The sequence below is a fragment of the Sceloporus occidentalis genome, unplaced genomic scaffold, assembly GCF_023333645.1.
Source record: "Sceloporus occidentalis isolate IW3139 unplaced genomic scaffold, rSceOcc1.0.p SCAF_31, whole genome shotgun sequence".
In the NCBI taxonomy this organism is placed as follows: Eukaryota; Metazoa; Chordata; class Lepidosauria; order Squamata; family Phrynosomatidae; genus Sceloporus; species Sceloporus occidentalis.
In genome coordinates, this window is record NW_028317011.1 from 4,103,169 (window position 1) to 4,125,300 (window position 22,132).

At 39.5% G+C, this 22,132-nt stretch overlaps 1 protein-coding gene across 1 annotated transcript in view; it reads right to left on the minus strand.

Annotated features, from left to right (window-relative positions):
* The window catches only part of LOC149298752 (transmembrane protein 209-like), a 38,268-nt gene extending 21,128 nt beyond the window's left edge, over positions 1-17,140 (minus strand). The window contains exon 1 of the mRNA XM_089487079.1: positions 17,010-17,140. Within this exon, the coding sequence (XP_089343205.1) occupies positions 17,010-17,140 (131 nt within the window). The remainder of the gene's footprint in view (positions 1-17,009) is intronic.
* Positions 17,141-22,132: the final 4,992 nt, after the last annotated feature.

A 22,132-nucleotide genomic window follows, 5' to 3' on the forward strand; every position in this document is an offset into this window, starting at 1 on the left:
CCTTTTTTGTGAATGGGCACAACATTCGCTACTTTCCAATCCCCAGGGACAACTCCCGTTACCAATGATTCGTTAAATATATCAGTTAACGGTTTTGCTAGTTCACCCCCGAGCTCTTTTAATAACTTGGGGTGTATCCCATCAGGCCACATCGACTTATTTGTCTTTACCTTAGACAGCTGAAGTAGAACCTCCGCCTCGATAAACTCACATATTTCAAATGATTCAGTCTTTTTTCCCAACTGAGGTCCCATTCCATCATTTTCATCTGTAAAAACTGAACAGAAATATTCATTGAGGCAGTCAGCTAAACTTTATCATCTTCTACATATATTCCTTTTGTTTTTAGTCTAACTAATCCTTGTTTCACTTTCCTTTTCTCATTTATATATCTAAAAAATGTTTTATCTCCATTTTTTACTGAGAGGGCAATTCGCTCTTCTGCATGTGATTTGGCAGCTCTTATAACTTTCTTTGCCTCTTTCTGCCTAATTTTATAGATCTGTCTATCTTCCTCACTTTGGGTATTTTTGTATTTACTAAAGGCTAACTTCTTGTCTTTTATGATTTTGGCCACTTCTGCAGAGTACCACAGCGGTTTTTTAATTTTTTTACTCTTACTGACCAGCCTAATACAATTTTCTGTTATCTTCACTAATACAGCTTTTACAAAATCCCATTTCTCCTGAACGCCATTTAAATTGTCCCAGTCTGATAATGACTCCTCTATACATATTCTCATTTTAGAAAAGTCAGCTTTTCTAAAATCTAAAACTTTTGTTTTTGTGTGGTGTGACTCAGTGGGGTGCCAAAGCAGCTGCCCCATGAGTTTACAACTACCGCCCCTCCCTCGCCCCGGTAATCAGCCCTTTGAAGCCGGTATTTTGGTTTATGTAACGGGGAACCGGCAGCAGACTTACTCAAAAGGACGGAGCTTCTCCTGCAGCAGCCAGCACCGATTGCGAGACTAGAGACGTCCGGATCATGAACGGGTTAATTTAGGGGCAGCTATGGTTAATGGGGTCTTTAGGGTTAATTTAGGGGCAGTTATGGTTAATGGGGTCTTTGGGGTTAATTTAATGCTGAGGACTGAGGGTTAATTTAATAAAGTTAACTTAAGGTGCAGTTAGAGGTAAAGGGGGGCAAACTAAGGGGAATTCAAATCCTGGGTGTAGTGAAGATTATTAATGTACTTATTTATAAAATTATTGTGTCAGTGAGATTCTCTGAAGTATTCGATCTCTGTGAATTAATGAGCTGTAACCTGATCCCAGAGTCTGTGTCTGAGTGCTGTGCAGATGACTCACTCTAGGATCAGGTTACAACTGCATGATTCACAGACTGAACTAGTGATGGGAAGTTCGGATCATTAAAGTGAATCATTCGGATCACTCAGTGTGACTCACAGGAGTTACTTATTTCCAGTAACTCCGTGCAGGCACACTAACGATTGGCCCCGCCCCTTTCATTATGAATCCTCCCCCCTGCCTCCAGTGATGTCAATGAAGGCAGAGAGTCGTTCAAAGATTCGGATCTTACAGGGATTTGACTTTGAACGACTCTCTGCCTTCATTGGGATTCTAATCATTCAGAGAATATCACCATACTGTTATAAATAAATACATTAATAATCACTGCCCCCAGGACTTACATTCCCCTTTACCTCAACTGCACCTTAAGCTAACTTTATTAAATTAATTAAATTAACCCTCACCATTAAATTAACCCTAAACACCCTATCAACCATGTCTGCCCCTAAAATTAACCCTTAACACCCCATCAACCATAACTGTCCACAAATTAACACTAAAGACCCCATTAAGCATAACTGCCCCTAAATTAACCCTAAACACCCCGTTAAGCATAACTGCCCCAAATTAACACTAAATACCCCATTAAGCATAACTGCCCCTAAATTAACACTGAAGACCCCATTAAGCATAACTGCCCCTAAATTAACCCTAAACACCCCGTTAAGCATAACTGCCCCCAAATTAACCCTAAACACCCTATTAAGCATAACTGCCCCCAAATTAACACTAAAGACCCCATTAAGCATAACTGCCCCAAATTAACCCTAAACACCCCATTAAGCATAACTGCCCCCAAATTAACCCTAAACACCTCATTAAGCATAACTGCCCCTAAATTAACTCTAAAGACCCCATTAAGCATAACTGCCCCCAAATTAACCCTAAACACCTCATTAAGCATAACTGCCCCTAAATTAACAGTAAAGACCCCATCAACCATACCAATTTATTAGGTAATTTATCTGGAGTACATGCAATTAATTTAGGGGCAGTTATGGTTAATGGAGTATTTAGGGTTAATTTCAGGGGCTGTTATGGTTAATGGGGTCTTTAGGGTTAATTTCAGGGGCCGTTATGGTTAATGGGATCTTTACGGTTAATTTCAGGGGCAGTTATGGTTGATGGGGTATAAGGGTTAATTTTATGCTGATGACTGAGGGTTAATTTAATTAATTTAATAAAGTTAACTGTAGGTGCAGTTATAGGTAAAGGGGGGCAAACTCAGGGGAATCTAAATCCTGGGGGCAGTGTAAACATTATTAATGTATTTATTTATAAAAGTATGGTATCAGTAATATTCTCTGAATGATTCGAATCTCTGTAAGATTCGGATCCTTGTAAGATCCGGATCCCTGTAAGATTCGAATCATTTGAATCTTCGGATCATTCGACTCTTCGGATCATTCGACTCTTCGGATCATTCGACTCTTTGAACGACTCTCTGACTCTATGAGTCATCGTTCCTGTGTGAATTAATGAGCTGTAACCTGACCCCAGAGTCTGTGTCTGAGTGCTCTGCAGATGACTCACAGATCTAGGATCAGGTTACATGATTCACAGACTGAACCGCTACAAATGAATCGTTCAGTCTACTGAACCGATTCATCCAGATCACTAAAAAGAACCGGATCAAATGAACGATTCGTTCATGATCCGGACATCACTAGACTGAACTGTTACAAATGAATCGTTCAGTATACTGAACCGGATTATCCGGATCACTGAAAAGAATTGTATCAAAAGAATGATTCGTTCATGATCCGGACATCACTAATATGAATTTTTCACTGGTTAAATAGAAACGTGACATGTGTCATGCGAAGCGATGCTTGCGTTACATACAGAGTTTATGCTCTGGAATGTGATGATGATCTGGATGTAAAATTCGGAATCATTTCGGAACATTCAGTGAAAAACAATAACGTGACTGATACATACCCCTAATACGTCAAGTTCCCTAGTGGGCATCTTTGTTGTGCGTTGTGTTTACAGGAGGGTCTGTCATATCTGTCTTGAAGCCGAGTTCAACACATTAATGAAAATGCATGGAAAGGAAATTGATTTTTTTTAAGTTGTTGAGATCAAGATAAATTATCTAGAAGTAGCAATTAAGCTTGGAACCACATTAGCTGGAATCCAGTAATGTTTGAAATATCTTTAAATTTTCTCTATTTATCTAAAACAGTATTTGCTAGTCATCCTTAAAGATCCTATTACAAATTAGAACACATCTGATGTCATCTCATGACACCTTTTAATCTTTCTGATGAAGTCAATGTAAGCTTTACATTTATTGTGAGTGTTTGGACAGCCTTCAAGAAATAGTTATATTGAACAATTGAAAACATATCTTTTCTAATATTCGTGTTTTTGGTTTGAGATCTGGGAGAATTTGGGCTTTATAATTTTAATATGCTACTTTATTTTAGGGTATTCTGCTGGTCAATTGTATGGCTTTAAACTACGCTCTTACTGGTTGATATACAAAGATGGTAAACAATTCCCAGTCCAATACACAATAAGACCTATGATGGAATACACCACCAAACTTAACAGAACGTGTGATAAAAAAGGGGAGTTCCCCTTTAAAATAAAATTCCCAAGTCACTGTTGGCTCCTATAGCTGTTGGATTACCGTTATTTCCGTTTATTAATAAACATGAAGGATGCAGCTTTGGTCGCCTGTCCTTGGAGTTACATTTGGCTAGAAAGCAGCTGCTCCCAATGTATTCTGCCCTAGTGTCTCTGTTCACAAGTCACATATAATAATGTAAGATGTTTTATTAAATGCTGGAATTAATCCTAGTCTCATCGCAGATATGGCAGTTCCCCATCAAACGGTAAAGTGCGACTTAAACATTAATGTATGTATTTGTAAAATATTTGTTGAAATAATTTTAAAAAACAACGAGATATGAATAAAAAAATATATTATTATTTCTTTATAAATCTGTTGTTTCTTTATTAAAAAAAGACAAGGTGTCCGTGATTTATCTATGCAAAGGAGGCGATGCCTCCAAACAGGAGTGTAGAGACTTATACAGTGAGGGTATTTAAACCATTAATTGTTGCCATGTAAAATGTATCTTTTATTTGCTGCTCTATCACTTCACTATGAGACGTTAATAACTGAAGTATCTCTGCCCTGTGCTGATGGTAATGTGTGAATGATGTGATACCTGCAAAATGCTGCTTACAGAAGACCCTTCAAAGGTTAAATTAATGAATAAATGAAGTTTATCTTCCGTTGGAGAATGACAGTAGAAAGCAAATAAGCAGTTTTACTATTTGGAAGAAAAATGCACAGACAATGATTATGAGAATAATACAAGTTTATTATATAATCATTTTTTTTTCAATACAATCGACCATAAAGCAGGTCGAGAGGGGGCCACCTCTGGACTCACAAAGAGTCATTCTCCAGCCCACAGGAAAGGAAAAACCCCAGCGTTGGAGGAAACCTTTAGAGAAGCCATGGCTGGAAGAATTGCCCTTCCCTCTGGGCATTAAGAGGCTAATTCTATCTTGTGGATGGGGAAAAATGAAATTCAATATAAAATACAAATAATTGATCATAAACGTCGATCTGCGGGTTACAATCTTCAGACCTCTGCTGGGACCCCGACACTCTGCGAATCTCTTTGACGGAGAGCCGACACTCCGCAGATCACTTTGTCAGGCAGCCAGCAGTTTTGACGTTTCTTCAGACTTCTTTGCTGCAGTAGATGGAGATGCTCCAGAGTGACGGCTTCGCTCCTGTGTGGAGATCTGTGCATCTTCTGTTATGACATCACAATGGAGAAAAAAAATAAAAAAAAACTTTATTTACACACACACATTTACACAAAACATTGCAGATTTTATTACAGGAACTGGGCATGGAAATGAATATATGCAATATGAATGATATAATGTAAAGGGACATATAGCAATACAATTCCTGTCCGTTGTGTGATATGTTTCTGGGTAATGAATGCTGCATGTTGTCACGTAGCAGGGAAGTGTCTTTTTCAATAACGGGTGCTTAGCAGTGACAGGGGTGGAATATGGCGCAGATCCTTCAAGTATAAAAAAAGTGTACAATACTGGTCGCATTTAATGCGAAGCAAAAGGGGCCTCGGGTGCAGTTAATATAGAAACATAGAAACATAGAAAGTGACGGCAGATAAGAACCAGTAGGCCCATCCAGTCTGCCCAACCTCTGAGTACTTTCCTTTAGTACTTGGCCTTATCCTATATCTAGCTTGGCCTTATGCCTATCCCATGCTTGCTTAAATGACTTTACTGTATTAACATCTACCACTTCTGCTGGAAGGCTATTCCATGCATCCACTACCCTTTCCGTAAAGTAATATTTTCTGATGTTACCATTAAACCTTTGCCCCTCTAGTTTATGGTTGTGTCCTCTTGTTGTGGTAGTATTTCTCCTTTTAAATAAACTATCTTCCTTTACCTTGTTGATTCCCTTTAAGTATTTAAATGTTTCTATCATATCCCCCCTGTCCCGTCTTTTTTCCAGGCTATATAGGTTAAGATCCTTTAACCTGTCCTGGTAGGGTTTATCTTGTAATCCATAAACCATTTTAGTAGCCCTTCTCTGCACTTTCTCCAACATTTCTATATCCTTCTGGAGATACGGTCTCCAGTACTGTACACAATACTCCAAGTGAGGTCTCACCAGTGATCTGTACAACGGCATGAGCACTTCCCTCTTTCTACTGCTAATACCTCTCGCTATACAACCAAGCATTCTGCTAGCATTACCCGCTGCTCTACTACCTTGTCTGCCTACCTCTAAATCCTCAGAAATAATTACCCCTAAATCCCTTTCCTCACACGTTGAGGTTAGGACAGTATCAAATATTCTATACTCTGCCCTTGGGTTTTTATGCCCCAGGTGCATTACATTGCATTTATCCACATTAAATGCCAATTGCCACAGCTCTGACCATTTTTCCAGTTTTCCTAGATCGTTTGCCATTTGGCTTCTTCCTCCAGGAACATCAACCCTGTTGCAAATTTTTGTATCGTCAGCAAATAAACATACCTTTCCCTCAAGACCATCTGCAATATCACTAATAAAAATATTAAAGAGAATGGGTCCAAGTAGAGATCCCTGAGGTATCCCACTGGTAACAATACCTTGTTCTGAATATACGCCATTGACTACAACCCTCTGTTGTCCCTCTGTTGTCTGTCACTCAGCCGCTCCTTAATCCATTCAACAACATTGGGATCTAAACCCAGAGATTGCAGTTTATTTATAAGTCTTCTATGTGGCACAGTGTCAAAGGCCTTACTGAAATCCAGATACGCAATGTCTACTACACCACCTTGATCAATTACTTTAGTCACCCAATCAAAGAAATCAATAAGATTTGTTTGGCATGATCTTCCTGAGGAAAACACATGTTGTTTTTGATCTTGAAACCCATGTGACTTCAGATGTTCAACAATCCTTTCCTTTAACATTGTTTCCATTAATTTCCCCACTACAGATGTAAGACTAACCTGTAGTTGCTCGACTCCTCCCTACTGCCTTTTTTGTGAATGGGCACAACATTCTCTACTTTCCAATCCCCAGGGACAACTCCCGTTATCAATGATTCGTTAAATATATCAGTTAACGGTTTTGCTAGTTCACCCCCGAGCTCTTTTAATAACTTGGGGTGTATCCCATCAGGCCACATCGACTTATTTGTCTTTACCTTAGACAGCTGAAGTAGAACCTCCGCCTCGATAAACTCACATATTTCAAATGATTCAGTCTTTTTTCCCAACTGAGGTCCCATTCCATCATTTTCATCTGTAAAAACTGAACAGAAATATTCATTGAGGCAGTCAGCTAAACTTTATCATCTTCTACATATATTCCTTTTGTTTTTAGTCTAACTAATCCTTGTTTCACTTTCCTTTTCTCATTTATATATCTAAAAAATGTTTTATCTCCATTTTTTACTGAGAGGGCAATTCGCTCTTCTGCATGTGATTTGGCAGCTCTTATAACTTTCTTTGCCTCTTTCTGCCTAATTTTATAGATCTGTCTATCTTCCTCACTTTGGGTATTTTTGTATTTACTAAAGGCTAACTTCTTGTCTTTTACGATTTTGGCCACTTCTGCAGAGTACCACAGCGGTTTCTTAATTTTTTTACTCTTACTGACCAGCCTAATACAATTTTCTGTTATCTTCACTAATACAGCTTTTACAAAATCCCATTTCTCCTGAACGCCATTTAAATTGTCCCAGTCTGATAATGACTCCTCTATACATATTCTCATTTTAGAAAAGTCAGCTTTTCTAAAATCTAAAACTTTTGTTTTTGTGTGGTGTGACTCAGTGGGGTGCCAAAGCAGCTGCCCCATGAGTTTACAACTACCGCCCCTCCCTCGCCCCGGTAATCAGCCCTTTGAAGCCGGTATTTTGGTTTATGTAACGGGGAACCGGCAGCAGACTTACTCAAAAGGACGGAGCTTCTCCTGCAGCAGCCAGCACCGATAGCGAGACTAGAGACGTCCGGATCATGAACGGGTTAATTTAGGGGCAGCTATGGTTAATGGGGTCTTTAGGGTTAATTTAGGGGCAGTTATGGTTAATGGGGTCTTTGGGGTTAATTTAATGCTGAGGACTGAGGGTTAATTTAATAAAGTTAACTTAAGGTGCAGTTAGAGGTAAAGGGGGGCAAACTAAGGGGAATTCAAATCCTGGGTGTAGTGAAGATTATTAATGTACTTATTTATAAAATTATTGTGTCAGTGAGATTCTCTGAAGTATTCGATCTCTGTGAATTAATGAGCTGTAACCTGATCCCAGAGTCTGTGTCTGAGTGCTGTGCAGATGACTCACTCTAGGATCAGGTTACAACTGCATGATTCACAGACTGAACTAGTGATGGGAAGTTCGGATCATTAAAGTGAATCATTCGGATCACTCAGTGTGACTCACAGGAGTTACTTATTTCCAGTAACTCCGTGCAGGCACACTAACGATTGGCCCCGCCCCTTTCATTATGAATCCTCCCCCCTGCCTCCAGTGATGTCAATGAAGGCAGAGAGTCGTTCAAAGATTCGGATCTTACAGGGATTTGACTTTGAACGACTCTCTGCCTTCATTGGGATTCTAATCATTCAGAGAATATCACCATACTGTTATAAATAAATACATTAATAATCACTGCCCCCAGGACTTACATTCCCCTTTACCTGCAACTGCACCTTAAGCTAACTTTATTAAATTAATTAAATTAACCCTCACCATTAAATTAACCCTAAACACCCCATCAACCATGTCTGCCCCTAAAATTAACCCTTAACACCCCATCAACCATGACTGCCCCTAAAATTAACCCTTAACACCCCATTAAGCATAACTGCCCCCAAATTAACCCTAAACACCCCATTCAGCATAACTGTCCACAAATTAACACTAAAGACCCCATTAAGCATAACTGCCCCTAAATTAACACTGAAGACCCCATTAAGCATAACTGCCCCTAAATTAACCCTAAACACCCCGTTAAGCATAACTGCCCCCAAATTAACCCTAAACACCCCATTAAGCATAACTGCCCCCAAATTAACACTAAAGACCCCATTAAGCATAACTGCCCCAAATTAACCCTAAACACCCCATTAAGCATAACTGCCCCCAAATTAACCCTAAACACCTCATTAAGCATAACTGCCCCTAAATTAACACTAAAGACCCCATTAAGCATAACTGCCCCCAAATTAACCCTAAACACCTCATTAAACATAACTGCCCCTAAATTAACAGTAAAGACCCCATCAACCATACCAATTTATTAGGTAATTTATCTGGAGTACATGCAATTAATTTAGGGGCAGTTATGGTTAATGGAGTATTTAGGGTTAATTTCAGGGGCTGTTATGGTTAATGGGGTCTTTAGGGTTAATTTCAGGGGCCGTTATGGTTAATGGGATCTTTACGGTTAATTTCAGGGGCAGTTATGGTTGATGGGGTATAAGGGTTAATTTTATGCTGATGACTGAGGGTTAATTTAATTAATTTAATAAAGTTAACTGTAGGTGCAGTTATAGGTAAAGGGGGGCAAACTCAGGGGAATCTAAATCCTGGGGGCAGTGTAAACATTATTAATGTATTTATTTATAAAAGTATGGTATCAGTAATATTCTCTGAATGATTCGAATCTCTGTAAGATTCGGATCCTTGTAAGATCCGGATCCCTGTAAGATTTGAATCATTTGAATCTTCGGATCATTCGACTCTTCGGATCATTCGACTCTTCGGATCATTCGACTCTTTGAACGACTCTCTGACTCTATGAGTCATCGTTCCTGTGTGAATTAATGAGCTGTAACCTGACCCCAGAGTCTGTGTCTGAGTGCTCTGCAGATGACTCACAGATCTAGGATCAGGTTACATGATTCACAGACTGAACCGCTACAAATGAATCGTTCAGTCTACTGAACCGATTCATCCAGATCACTAAAAAGAACCGGATCAAATGAACGATTCGTTCATGATCCGGACATCACTAGACTGAACTGTTACAAATGAATCGTTCAGTATACTGAACCGGATTATCCGGATCACTGAAAAGAATTGTATCAAAAGAATGATTTGTTCATGATCCGGACATCACTAATACGAATTTTTCACTGGTTAAATAGAAACGTGACATGTGTCATGCGAAGCGATGCTTGCGTTACATACAGAGTTTATGCTCTGGAATGTGATGATGATCTGGATGTAAAATTCGGAATCATTTCGGAACATTCAGTGAAAAACAATAACGTGACTGATACATACCCCTAATACGTCAAGTTCCCTAGTGGGCATTTTGTTGTGCGTTGTGTTTACAGGAGGGTCTGTCATATCTGTCTAGTAATGTCTTGAAGCCGAGTTCAACACATTAATGAAAATGCATGGAAAGGAAATTGATTTTTTTTAAGTTGTTGAGATCAAGATAAATTATCTAGAAGTAGCCATTAAGCTTGGAACCACATTAGCTGGAATCCAGTAATGTTTGAAATATCTTTCAATTTTCTCTATTTATCTAACAACAGTATTTGCTAGTCATCCTTGAAGATCCTATTACAAATTAGAACACATCTGATGTCATCTCATGACACCTTTTAATCTTTCTGATGAAGTCAATGTAAGCTTTACATTTATTGTGAGTGTTTGGACAGCCTTCAAGAAATAGTTATATTGAAAAATTGAAAACATATCTTTTCTAATATTCGTGTTTTTGGTTTGAGATCTGGGAGAATTTGGGCTTTATAATTTTAATATGCTACTTTATTTTAGGGTATTCTGCTGGTCAATTGCATGGCTTTCAACTACGCTCTTACTGGTTGATATACAAAGATGGTAAACAATTCCCAGTCCAATACACAATAAGACCTATGATGGAATACACCACCAAACTTAACACAACTTGTGATAAAAAAGGGGAGTTCCCCTTTAAAATAAAATTCCCAAGTCACTGTTGGCTCCTATAGCTGTTGGATTACCGTTATTTCCGTTTATTAATAAACATGAAGGATGCAGCTTTGGTCGCCTGTCCTTGGAGTCACATTTGGCTGGAAAGCAGCTGCTCCCAATGTATTCTGCCCTAGTGTCTCTGTTCACAAGTCACATATAATAATGTAAGATGTTTTATTAAATGCTGGAATTAATCCTAGTCTCATCGCAGATATGGCAGTTCCCCATCAAACGGTAAAGTGCGACTTAAACATTAATGTATGTATTTGTAAAATATTTGTTGACATAATTTTATAAAAAACGAAATATGAATAAAAAAATATATTATTATTTCTTTATAAATCTGTTGTTTCTTTATTAAAAAAAGACAAAGTGTCCGTGATTTATCTATGCAAAGGAGGAGATGCCTCCAAACAGGAGTGTAGAGACTTATACAGTGAGGGTATTTAAACCATTAATTGTTGCCATGTAAAATGTATCTTCTCTTTTATTTGCTGCTCTATCACTTCACTATGAGACGTTAATAACTGAAGTATCTCTGCCCTGTGCTGATGGTAATGTGTGAATGATGTGATACCCGCAAAATGCTGCTTACAGAAGACCCTTCAAAGGTTAAATTAATGAATAAATGAAGTTTATCTTCCGTTGGAGAATGACAGTAGAAAGCAAATAAGCAGTTTTACTATTTGGAAGAAAAATGCACAGACAATGATTATGAGAATAATACAAGTTTATTATATAATCATTTTTTTTTCTATACAATCGACCATAAAGCAGGTCGAGAGGGGGCCACCTCTGGACTCACAAAGAGTCATTCTCCAGCCCACAGGAAAGGAAAAACCCCAGCGTTGGAGGAAACCTTTAGAGAAGCCATGGCTGGAAGAATTGCCCTTCCCTCTGGGCATTAAGAGGCTAATTCTATCTTGTGGATGGGGAAAAATGAAATTCAATATAAAATACAAATAATTGATCATAAACGTCGATCTGCGGGTTACAATCTTCAGACCTCTGCTGGGACCCCGACACTCTGCGAATCTCTTTGACGGAGAGCCGACACTCCGCAGATCACTTTGTCAGGCAGCCAGCAGTTTTGACGTTTCTTCAGACTTCTTTGCTGCAGTAGATGGAGATGCTCCAGAGTGACGGCTTCGCTCCTGTGTGGAGATCTGTGCATCTTCTGTTATGACATCACAATGGAGAAAAAAAATTAAAAAAAACTTTATTTACACACACACATTTACACAAAACATTGCAGATTTTATTACAGGAACTGGGCATGGAAATGAATATATGCAATATGAATGATATAATGTAAAGGGACATATAGCAATACAATTCCTGTCCGTTGTGTGATATGTTTCTGGGTAAAGAATGCTGCATGTTGTCACGTAGCAGGGAAGTGTCTTTTTCAATAACGGGTGCTTAGCAGTGACAGGGGTGGAATATGGCACAGATCCTTCAAGTATAAAAAAAGTGTACAATACTGGTCGCATTTAATGCGAAGCAAAAGGGGCCTCGGGTGCAGTTAATATAGAAACATAGAAACATAGAAAGTGACGGCAGATAAGAACCAGTAGGCCCATCCAGTCTGCCCAACCTCTGAGTACTTTCCTTTAGTACTTGGCCTTATCCTATATCTAGCTTGGCCTTATGCCTATCCCATGCTTGCTTAAATGACTTTACTGTATTAACATCTACCACTTATGCTGGAAGGCTATTCCATGCGTCCACTACCCTTTCCGTAAAGTAATATTTTCTGATGTTACCATTAAACCTTTGCCCCTCTAGATTATGGTTGTGTCCTCTTGTTGTGGTAGTATTTCTCCTTTTAAATAAACTATCTTCCTTTACCTTGTTGATTCCCTTTAAGTATTTAAATGTTTCTATCATATCCCCCCTGTCCCGTCTTTTTTCCAGGCTATATAGGTTAAGATCCTTTAACCTGTCCTGGTAGGGTTTATCTTGTAATCCATAAACCATTTTAGTAGCCCTTCTCTGCACTTTCTCCAACATTTCTATATCCTTCTGGAGATACGGTCTCCAGTACTGTACACAATACTCCAAGTGAGGTCTCACCAGTGATCTGTACAACGGCATGAGCACTTCCCTCTTTCTACTGCTAATACCTCTCGCTATACAACCAAGCATTCTGCTAGCATTACCCGCTGCTCTACTACCTTGTCTGCCTACCTCTAAATCCTCAGAAATAATTACCCCTAAATCCCTTTCCTCACACGTTGAGGTTAGGACAGTATCAAATATTCTATACTCTGCCCTTGGGTTTTTATGCCCCAGGTGCATTACATTGCATTTATCCACATTAAATGCCAATTGCCACAGCTCTGACCATTTTTCCAGTTTTCCTAGATCGTTTGCCATTTGGCTTCTTCCTCCAGGAACATCAACCCTGTTGCAAATTTTCGTATCGTCAGCAAATAAACATACCTTTCCCTCAAGACCATCTGCAATATCACTAATAAAAATATTAAAGAGAATGGGTCCAAGTAGAGATCCCTGAGGTATCCCACTGGTAACAATACCTTGTTCTGAATATACGCCATTGACTACAACCCTCTGTTGTCCCTCTGTTGTCTGTCACTCAGCCGCTCCTTAATCCATTCAACAACATTGGGATCTAAACCCAGAGATTGCAGTTTATTTATAAGTCTTCTATGTGGCACAGTGTCAAAGGCCTTACTGAAATCCAGATATGCAATGTCTACTACACCACCTTGATCAATTACTTTAGTCACCCAATCAAAGAAATCAATAAGATTTGTTTGGCATGATCTTCCTGAGGAAAACACATGTTGTTTTTGATCTTGAAACCCATGTGACTTCAGATGTTCAACAATCCTTTCCTTTAACATTGTTTCCATTAATTTCCCCACTACAGATGTAAGACTAACTGGCCTGTAGTTGCCCGACTCCTCCCTACTGCAATTTTTGTGAATGGGCACAACATTCGCTACTTTCCAATCCCCAGGGACAACTCCCGTTATCAATGATTCGTTAAATATATCAGTTAACGGTTTTGCTAGTTCACCCCCGAGCTCTTTTAATAACTTGGGGTGTATCCCATCAGGCCACATCGACTTATTTGTCTTTACCTTAGACAGCTGAAGTAGAACCTCCGCCTCGATAAACTCACATATTTCAAATGATTCAGTCTTTTTTCCCAACTGAGGTCCCATTCCATCATTTTCATCTGTAAAAACTGAACAGAAATATTCATTGAGGCAGTCAGCTAAACTTTATCATCTTCTACATATATTCCTTTTGTTTTTAGTCTAACTAATCCTTGTTTCACTTTCCTTTTCTCATTTATATATCTAAAAAATGTTTTATCTCCATTTTTTACTGAGAGGGCAATTCGCTCTTCTGCATGTGATTTGGCAGCTCTTATAACTTTCTTTGCCTCTTTCTGCCTAATTTTATAGATCTGTCTATCTTCCTCACTTTGGGTATTTTTGTATTTACTAAAGGCTAACTTCTTGTCTTTTACGATTTTGGCCACTTCTGCAGAGTACCACAGCGGTTTCTTAATTTTTTTACTCTTACTGACCAGCCTAATACAATTTTCTGTTATCTTCACTAATACAGCTTTTACAAAATCCCATTTCTCCTGAACGCCATTTAAATTGTCCCAGTCTGATAATGACTCCTCTATACATATTCTCATTTTAGAAAAGTCAGCTTTTCTAAAATCTAAAACTTTTGTTTTTGTGTGGTGTGACTCAGTGGGGTGCCAAAGCAGCTGCCCCATGAGTTTACAACTACCGCCCCTCCCTCGCCCCGGTAATCAGCCCTTTGAAGCCGGTATTTTGGTTTATGTAACGGGGAACCGGCAGCAGACTTACTCAAAAGGACGGAGCTTCTCCTGCAGCAGCCAGCACCGATAGCGAGACTAGAGACGTCCGGATCATGAACGGGTTAATTTAGGGGCAGCTATGGTTAATGGGGTCTTTAGGGTTAATTTAGGGGCAGTTATGGTTAATGGGGTCTTTGGGGTTAATTTAATGCTGAGGACTGAGGGTTAATTTAATAAAGTTAACTTAAGGTGCAGTTAGAGGTAAAGGGGGGCAAACTCAGGGGAATTCAAATCCTGGGTGTAGTGAAGATTATTAATGTACTTATTTATAAAATTATTGTGTCAGTGAGATTCTCTGAAGTATTCGATCTCTGTGAATTAATGCGCTGTAACCTGATCCCAGAGTCTGTGTCTGAGTGCTGTGCAGATGACTCACTCTAGGATCAGGTTACAACTGCATGATTCACAGACTGAACTAGTGATGGGAAGTTCGGATCATTAAAGTGAATCATTCAGATCACTCAGTGTGACTCACAGGAGTTACTTATTTCCAGTAACTCCGTGCAGGCACACTAACGATTGGCCCCGCCCCTTTCATTATGAATCCTCCCCCCTGCCTCCAGTGATGTCAATGAAGGCAGAGAGTCGTTCAAAGATTCGGATCTTACAGGGATTTGACTTTGAACGACTCTCTGCCTTCATTGGGATTCTAATCATTCAGAGAATATCACCATACTGTTATAAATAAATACATTAATAATCACTGCCCCCAGGACTTACATTCCCCTTTACCTGCAACTGCACCTTAAGCTAACTTTATGAAATTAATTAAATTAACCCTCACCATTAAATTAACCCTAAACACCCCATCAACCATGTCTGCCCCTAAAATTAACCCTTAACACCCCATCAACCATGACTGCCCCTAAAATTAACCCTTAACACCCCATTAAGCATAACTGCCCCCAAATTAACCCTAAACACCCCATTCAGCATAACTGTCCACAAATTAACACTAAAGACCCCATTAAGCATAACTGCCCCTAAATTAACACTGAAGACCCCATTAAGCATAACTGCCCCTAAATTAACCCTAAACACCCCGTTAAGCATAACTGCCCCCAAATTAACCCTAAACACCCCATTAAGCATAACTGCCCCCAAATTAACACTAAAGACCCCATTAAGCATAACTGCCCCAAATTAACCCTAAACACCCCATTAAGCATAACTGCCCCCAAATTAACCCTAAACACCTCATTAAGCATAACTGCCCCTAAATTAACACTAAAGACCCCATTAAGCATAACTGCCCCCAAATTAACCCTAAACACCTCATTAAGCATAACTGCCCCTAAATTAACAGTAAAGACCCCATCAACCATACCAATTTATTAGGTAATTTATCTGGAGTACATGCAATTAATTTAGGGGCAGTTATGGTTAATGGAGTATTTAGGGTTAATTTCAGGGGCTGTTATGGTTAATGGGGTCTTTAGGGTTAATTTCAGGGGCCGTTATGGTTAATGGGATCTTTACGGTTAATTTCAGGGGCAGTTATGGTTGATGGGGTATAAGGGTTAATTTTATGCTGATGACTGAGGGTTAATTTAATTAATTTAATAAAGTTAACTGTAGGTGCAGTTATAGGTAAAGGGGGGCAAACTCAGGGGAATCTAAATCCTGGGGGCAGTGTAAACATTATTAATGTATTTATTTATAAAAGTATGGTATCAGTAATATTCTCTGAATGATTCGAATCTCTGTAAGATTCGGATCCTTGTAAGATCCGGATCCCTGTAAGATTCGAATCATTTGAATCTTCGGATCATTCGACTCTTCGGATCATTCGACTCTTCGGATCATTCGACTCTTTGAACGACTCTCTGACTCTATGAGTGTTACCTCCTCCGTGGTCCCGCGGGTAGGGGAGCTGAGACGCAGCCCGCGCGTCCAGCCCCCTGCTCGTTCCGTTGGCGGGAGCCGCCGCCAGGTCCGTCCGGCGGATAGACGCGCGTCCCCGCAGAGATCACTGGATCCTGACGGGGCGCGCGCCTCGACGTCAGGAGTGCCGTTCGCGCATGCGCGAACGGCTAACTCATAAATATTCATGTCGCTTCTTAAAGCGACATTTATCTTTTTTCCTCCTCCCCCTAATTAGGTGGGTAGGAGGATCCTGTGAGTAGAGGGATATTTAAACCCTCAGTAGGCACTTCACCTTTGCCTGTGATAGTGCCTAATTGCCTTCACTAGCGTTCCATATTCCTTTGTTATTTATTGGTTCTGACTCCGGCTAGTTTTTGACCTTGCTGTTTGCTGCCTGCCCTGACCTCAGCTCGTGACCCCGACTACTCTTTTGCCTGACCCCTGAATTTATTATTTTTTATTTATTATTTTCGTTCCTGGATTTTGTACTGCGCTACGCTCCTGTGTCCGTGATTCACTTTGGTGTTTCGTTGCTGGGCCCTCCATCTCCGCCAGGAGGCGCCTTCCCAATTTCTGCAGCGAGGATCCTCTGCTGTATTGCAGACGTGACAATGAGTCATCGTTCCTGTGTGAATTAATGAGCTGTAACCTGACCCCAGAGTCTGTGTCTGAGTGCTCTGCAGATGACTCACAGCTCTAGGATCAGGTTACATGATTCACAGACTGAACCGCTACAAATGAATCGTTCAGTCTACTGAACCGATTCATCCAGATCACTAAAAAGAACCGGATCAAATGAACGATTCGTTCATGATCCGGACATCACTAGACTGAACTGTTACAAATGAATCGTTCAGTATACTGAACCGGATTATCCGGATCACTGAAAAGAATTGTATCAAAAGAATGATTTGTTCATGATCCGGACATCACTAATATGAATTTTTCACTGGTTAAATAGAAACGTGACATGTGTCATGCGAAGCGATGCTTGCGTTACATACAGAGTTTATGCTCTGGAATGTGATGATGATCTGGATGTAAAATTCGGAATCATTTCGGAACATTCAGTGAAAAACAATAACGTGACTGATACATACCCCTAATACGTCAAGTTCCCTAGTGGGCATCTTTGTTGTGCGTTGTGTTTACAGGAGGGTCTGTCATATCTGTCTAGTAATGTCTTGAAGCCGAGTTCAACACATTAATGAAAATGCATGGAAAAGAAATTGATTTTTTTTAAGTTGTGGAGATCAAGATAAATTATCTAGAAGTAGCAATTAAGCTTGGAACCACATTAGCTGGAATCCAGTAATGTTTGAAATATCTTTCAATTTTCTCTATTTATCTAACAACAGTATTTGCTAGTCATCCTTGAAGATCCTATTACAAATTAGAACACATCTGATGTCATCTCATGACACCTTTTAATCTTTCTGATGAAGTCAATGTAAGCTTTACATTTATTGTGAGTGTTTGGACAGCCTTCAAGAAATAGTTATATTGAACAATTGAAAACATATCTTTTCTAATATTCGTGTTTTTGGTTTGAGATCTGGGAGAATTTGGGCTTTATAATTTCAATATGCTACTTTATTTTAGGGTATTCTGCTGGTCAATTGTATGGCTTTCAACTACGCTCTTACTGGTTGATATACAAAGATGGTAAACAATTCCCAGTCCAATACACAATAAGACCTATGATGGAATACACCACCAAACTTAACACAACTTGTGATAAAAAAGGGGAGTTCCCCTTTAAAATAAAATTCCCAAGTCACTGTTGGCTCCTATAGCTGTTGGATTACCGTTATTTCCGTTTATTAATAAACATGAAGGATGCAGCTTTGGTCGCCTGTCCTTGGAGTCACATTTGGCTAGAAAGCAGCTGCTCCCAATGTATTCTGCCCTAGTGTCTCTGTTCACAAGTCACATATAATAATGTAAGATGTTTTATTAAATGCTGGAATTAATCCTAGTCTCATCGCAGATATGGCAGTTCCCCATCAAACGGTAAAGTGCGACTTAAACATTAATGTATGTATTTGTAAAATATTTGTTGACATAATTTTATAAAAAACGAGATATGAATAAAAAAATATATTATTATTTCTTTATAAATCTGTTGTTTCTTTATTAAAAAAAGACAAGGTGTCCGTGATTTATCTATGCAAAGGAGGAGATGCCTCCAAACAGGAGTGTAGAGACTTATACAGTGAGGGTATTTAAACCATTAATTGTTGCCATGTAAAATGTGATGTGATACCCGCAAAATGCTGCTTACAGAAGACCCTTCAAAGGTTTTAAATTAATGAATAAATGAAGTTTATCTTCCGTTGGAGAATGACAGTAGAAAGCAAATAAACAGTTTTACTATTTGGAAGAAAAATGCACAGACAATGATTATGAGAATAATACAAGTTTATTATATAATCATTTTTTTTTCTATACAATCGACCATAAAGCAGGTCGAGAGGGGGCCACCTCTGGACTCACAAAGAGTCATTCTCCAGCCCACAGGAAAGGAAAAACCCCAGCGTTGGAGGAAACCTTTAGAGAAGCCATGGCTGGAAGAATTGCCCTTCCCTCTGGGCATTAAGAGGCTAATTCTATCTTGTGGATGGGGAAAAATGAAATTCAAAATAAAATACAAATAATTGATCATAAACGTCGATCTGCGGGTTACAATCTTCAGACCTCTGCTGGGACCCCGACACTCTGCGAATCTCTTTGACGGAGAGCCGACACTCCGCAGATCACTTTGTCAGGCAGCCAGCAGTTTTGACGTTTCTTCAGACTTCTTTGCTGCAGTAGATGGAGATGCTCCAGAGTGACGGCTTCGCTCCTGTGTGGAGATCTGTGCATCTTCTGTTATGACATCACAATGGAGAAAAAAAATAAAAAAAAACTTTATTTACACACACACATTTACACAAAACATTGCAGATTTTATTACAGGAACTGGGCATGGAAATGAATATATGCAATATGAATGATATAATGTAAAGGGACATATAGCAATACAATTCCTGTCCGTTGTGTGATATGTTTCTGGGTAATGAATGCTGCATGTTGTCACGTAGCAGGGAAGTGTCTTTTTCAATAACGGGTGCTTAGCAGTGACAGGGGTGGAATATGGCGCCGATCCTTCAAGTATAAAAAAAGTGTACAATACTGGTCGCATTTAATGCGAAGCAAATGGGGCCTCGGGTGCAGTTAATATAGAAACATAGAAACATAGAAAGTGACGGCAGATAAGAACCAGTAGGCCCATCCAGTCTGCCCAACCTCTGAGTACTTTCCTTTAGTACTTGGCCTTATCCTATATCTAGCTTGGCCTTATGCCTATCCCATGCTTGCTTAAATGACTTTACTGTATTAACATCTACCACTTCTGCTGGAAGGCTATTCCATGCGTCCACTACCCTTTCCGTAAAGTAATATTTTCTGATGTTACCATTAAACCTTTGCCCCTCTAGTTTATGGTTGTGTCCTCTTGTTGTGGTAGTATTTCTCCTTTTAAATAAACTATCTTCCTTTACCTTGTTGATTCCCTTTAAGTATTTAAATGTTTCTATCATATCCCCCCTGTCCCGTCTTTTTTCCAGGCTATATAGGTTAAGATCCTTTAACCTGTCCTGGTAGGGTTTATCTTGTAATCCATAAACCATTTTAGTAGCCCTTCTCTGCACTTTCTCCAACATTTCTATATCCTTCTGGAGATACGGTCTCCAGTACTGTACACAATACTCCAAGTGAGGTCTCACCAGTGATCTGTACAACGGCATGAGCACTTCCCTCTTTCTACTGCTAATACCTCTCGCTATACAACCAAGCATTCTGCTAGCATTACCCGCTGCTCTACTACCTTGTCTGCCTACCTCTAAATCCTCAGAAATAATTACCCCTAAATCCCTTTCCTCACACGTTGAGGTTAGGACAGTATCAAATATTCTATACTCTGCCCTTGGGTTTTTATGCCCCAGGTGCATTACATTGCATTTATCCACATTAAATGCCAATTGCCACAGCTCTGACCATTTTTCCAGTTTTCCTAGATCGTTTGCCATTTGGCTTCTTCCTCCAGGAACATCAACCCTGTTGCAAATTTTTGTATCGTCAGCAAATAAACATACCTTTCCCTCAAGACCATCTGCAATATCACTAATAAAAATATTAAAGAGAATGGGTCCAAGTAGAGATCCCTGAGGTATCCCACTGGTAACAAGACCTTGTTCTGAATATACGCCATTGACTACAACCCTCTGTTGTCTGTCACTCAGCCACTCCTTAATCCATTCAACAACATTGGGATCTAAACCCAGAGATTGCAGTTTATTTATAAATCTTCTATGTGGCACAGTGTCAAAGGCCTTACTGAAATCCAGATACGCAATGTCTACTACACCACCTTGATCAATTACTTTAGTCACCCAATCAAAGAAATCAATAAGATTTGTTTGCCATGATCTTCCTGAGGAAAACACATGTTGTTTTTGATCTTGAAACCCATGTGACTTCAGATGTTCAACAATCCTTTCCTTTAACATTGTTTCCATTAATTTCCCCACTACAGATGTAAGACTAACTGGCCTGTAGTTGCTCGACTCCTCCCTACTGCCTTTTTTGTGAGTGGGCACAACATTCGCTACTTTCCAATCCCCAGGGACAACTCCCGTTACCAATGATTCGTTAAATATATCAGTTAACGGTTTTGCTAGTTCACCCCCGAGCTCTTTTAATAACTTGGGGTGTATCCCATCAGGCCACATCGACTTATTTGTCTTTACCTTAGACAGCTGAAGTAGAACCTCCGCCTCGATAAACTCACATATTTCAAATGATTCAGTCTTTTTTCCCAACTGAGGTCCCATTCCATCATTTTCATCTGTAAAAACTGAACAGAAATATTCATTGAGGCAGTCAGCTAAACTTTATCATCTTCTACATATATTCCTTTTGTTTTTAGTCTAACTAATCCTTGTTTTACTTTCCTTTTCTCATTTATATATCTAAAAAATGTTTTATCTCCATTTTTTACTGAGAGGGCAATTCGCTCTTCTGCATGTGATTTGGCAGCTCTTATAACTTTCTTTGCCTCTTTCTGCCTAATTTTATAGATCTGTCTATCTTCCTCACTTTGGGTATTTTTGTATTTACTAAAGGCTAACTTCTTGTCTTTTACGATTTTGGCCACTTCTGCAGAGTACCACAGCGGTTTCTTAATTTTTTTACTCTTACTGACCAGCCTAATACAATTTTCTGTTATCTTCACTAATACAGCTTTTACAAAATCCCATTTCTCCTGAACGCCATTTAAATTGTCCCAGTCTGATAATGACTCCTCTATACATATTCTCATTTTAGAAAAGTCAGCTTTTCTAAAATCTAAAACTTTTGTTTTTGTGTGGTGTGACTCAGTGGGGTGCCAAAGCAGCTGCCCCATGAGTTTACAACTACCGCCCCTCCCTCGCCCCGGTAATCAGCCCTTTGAAGCCGGTATTTTGGTTTATGTAACGGGGAACCGGCAGCAGACTTACTCAAAAGGACGGAGCTTCTCCTGCAGCAGCCAGCACCGATAGCGAGACTAGAGACGTCCGGATCATGAACGG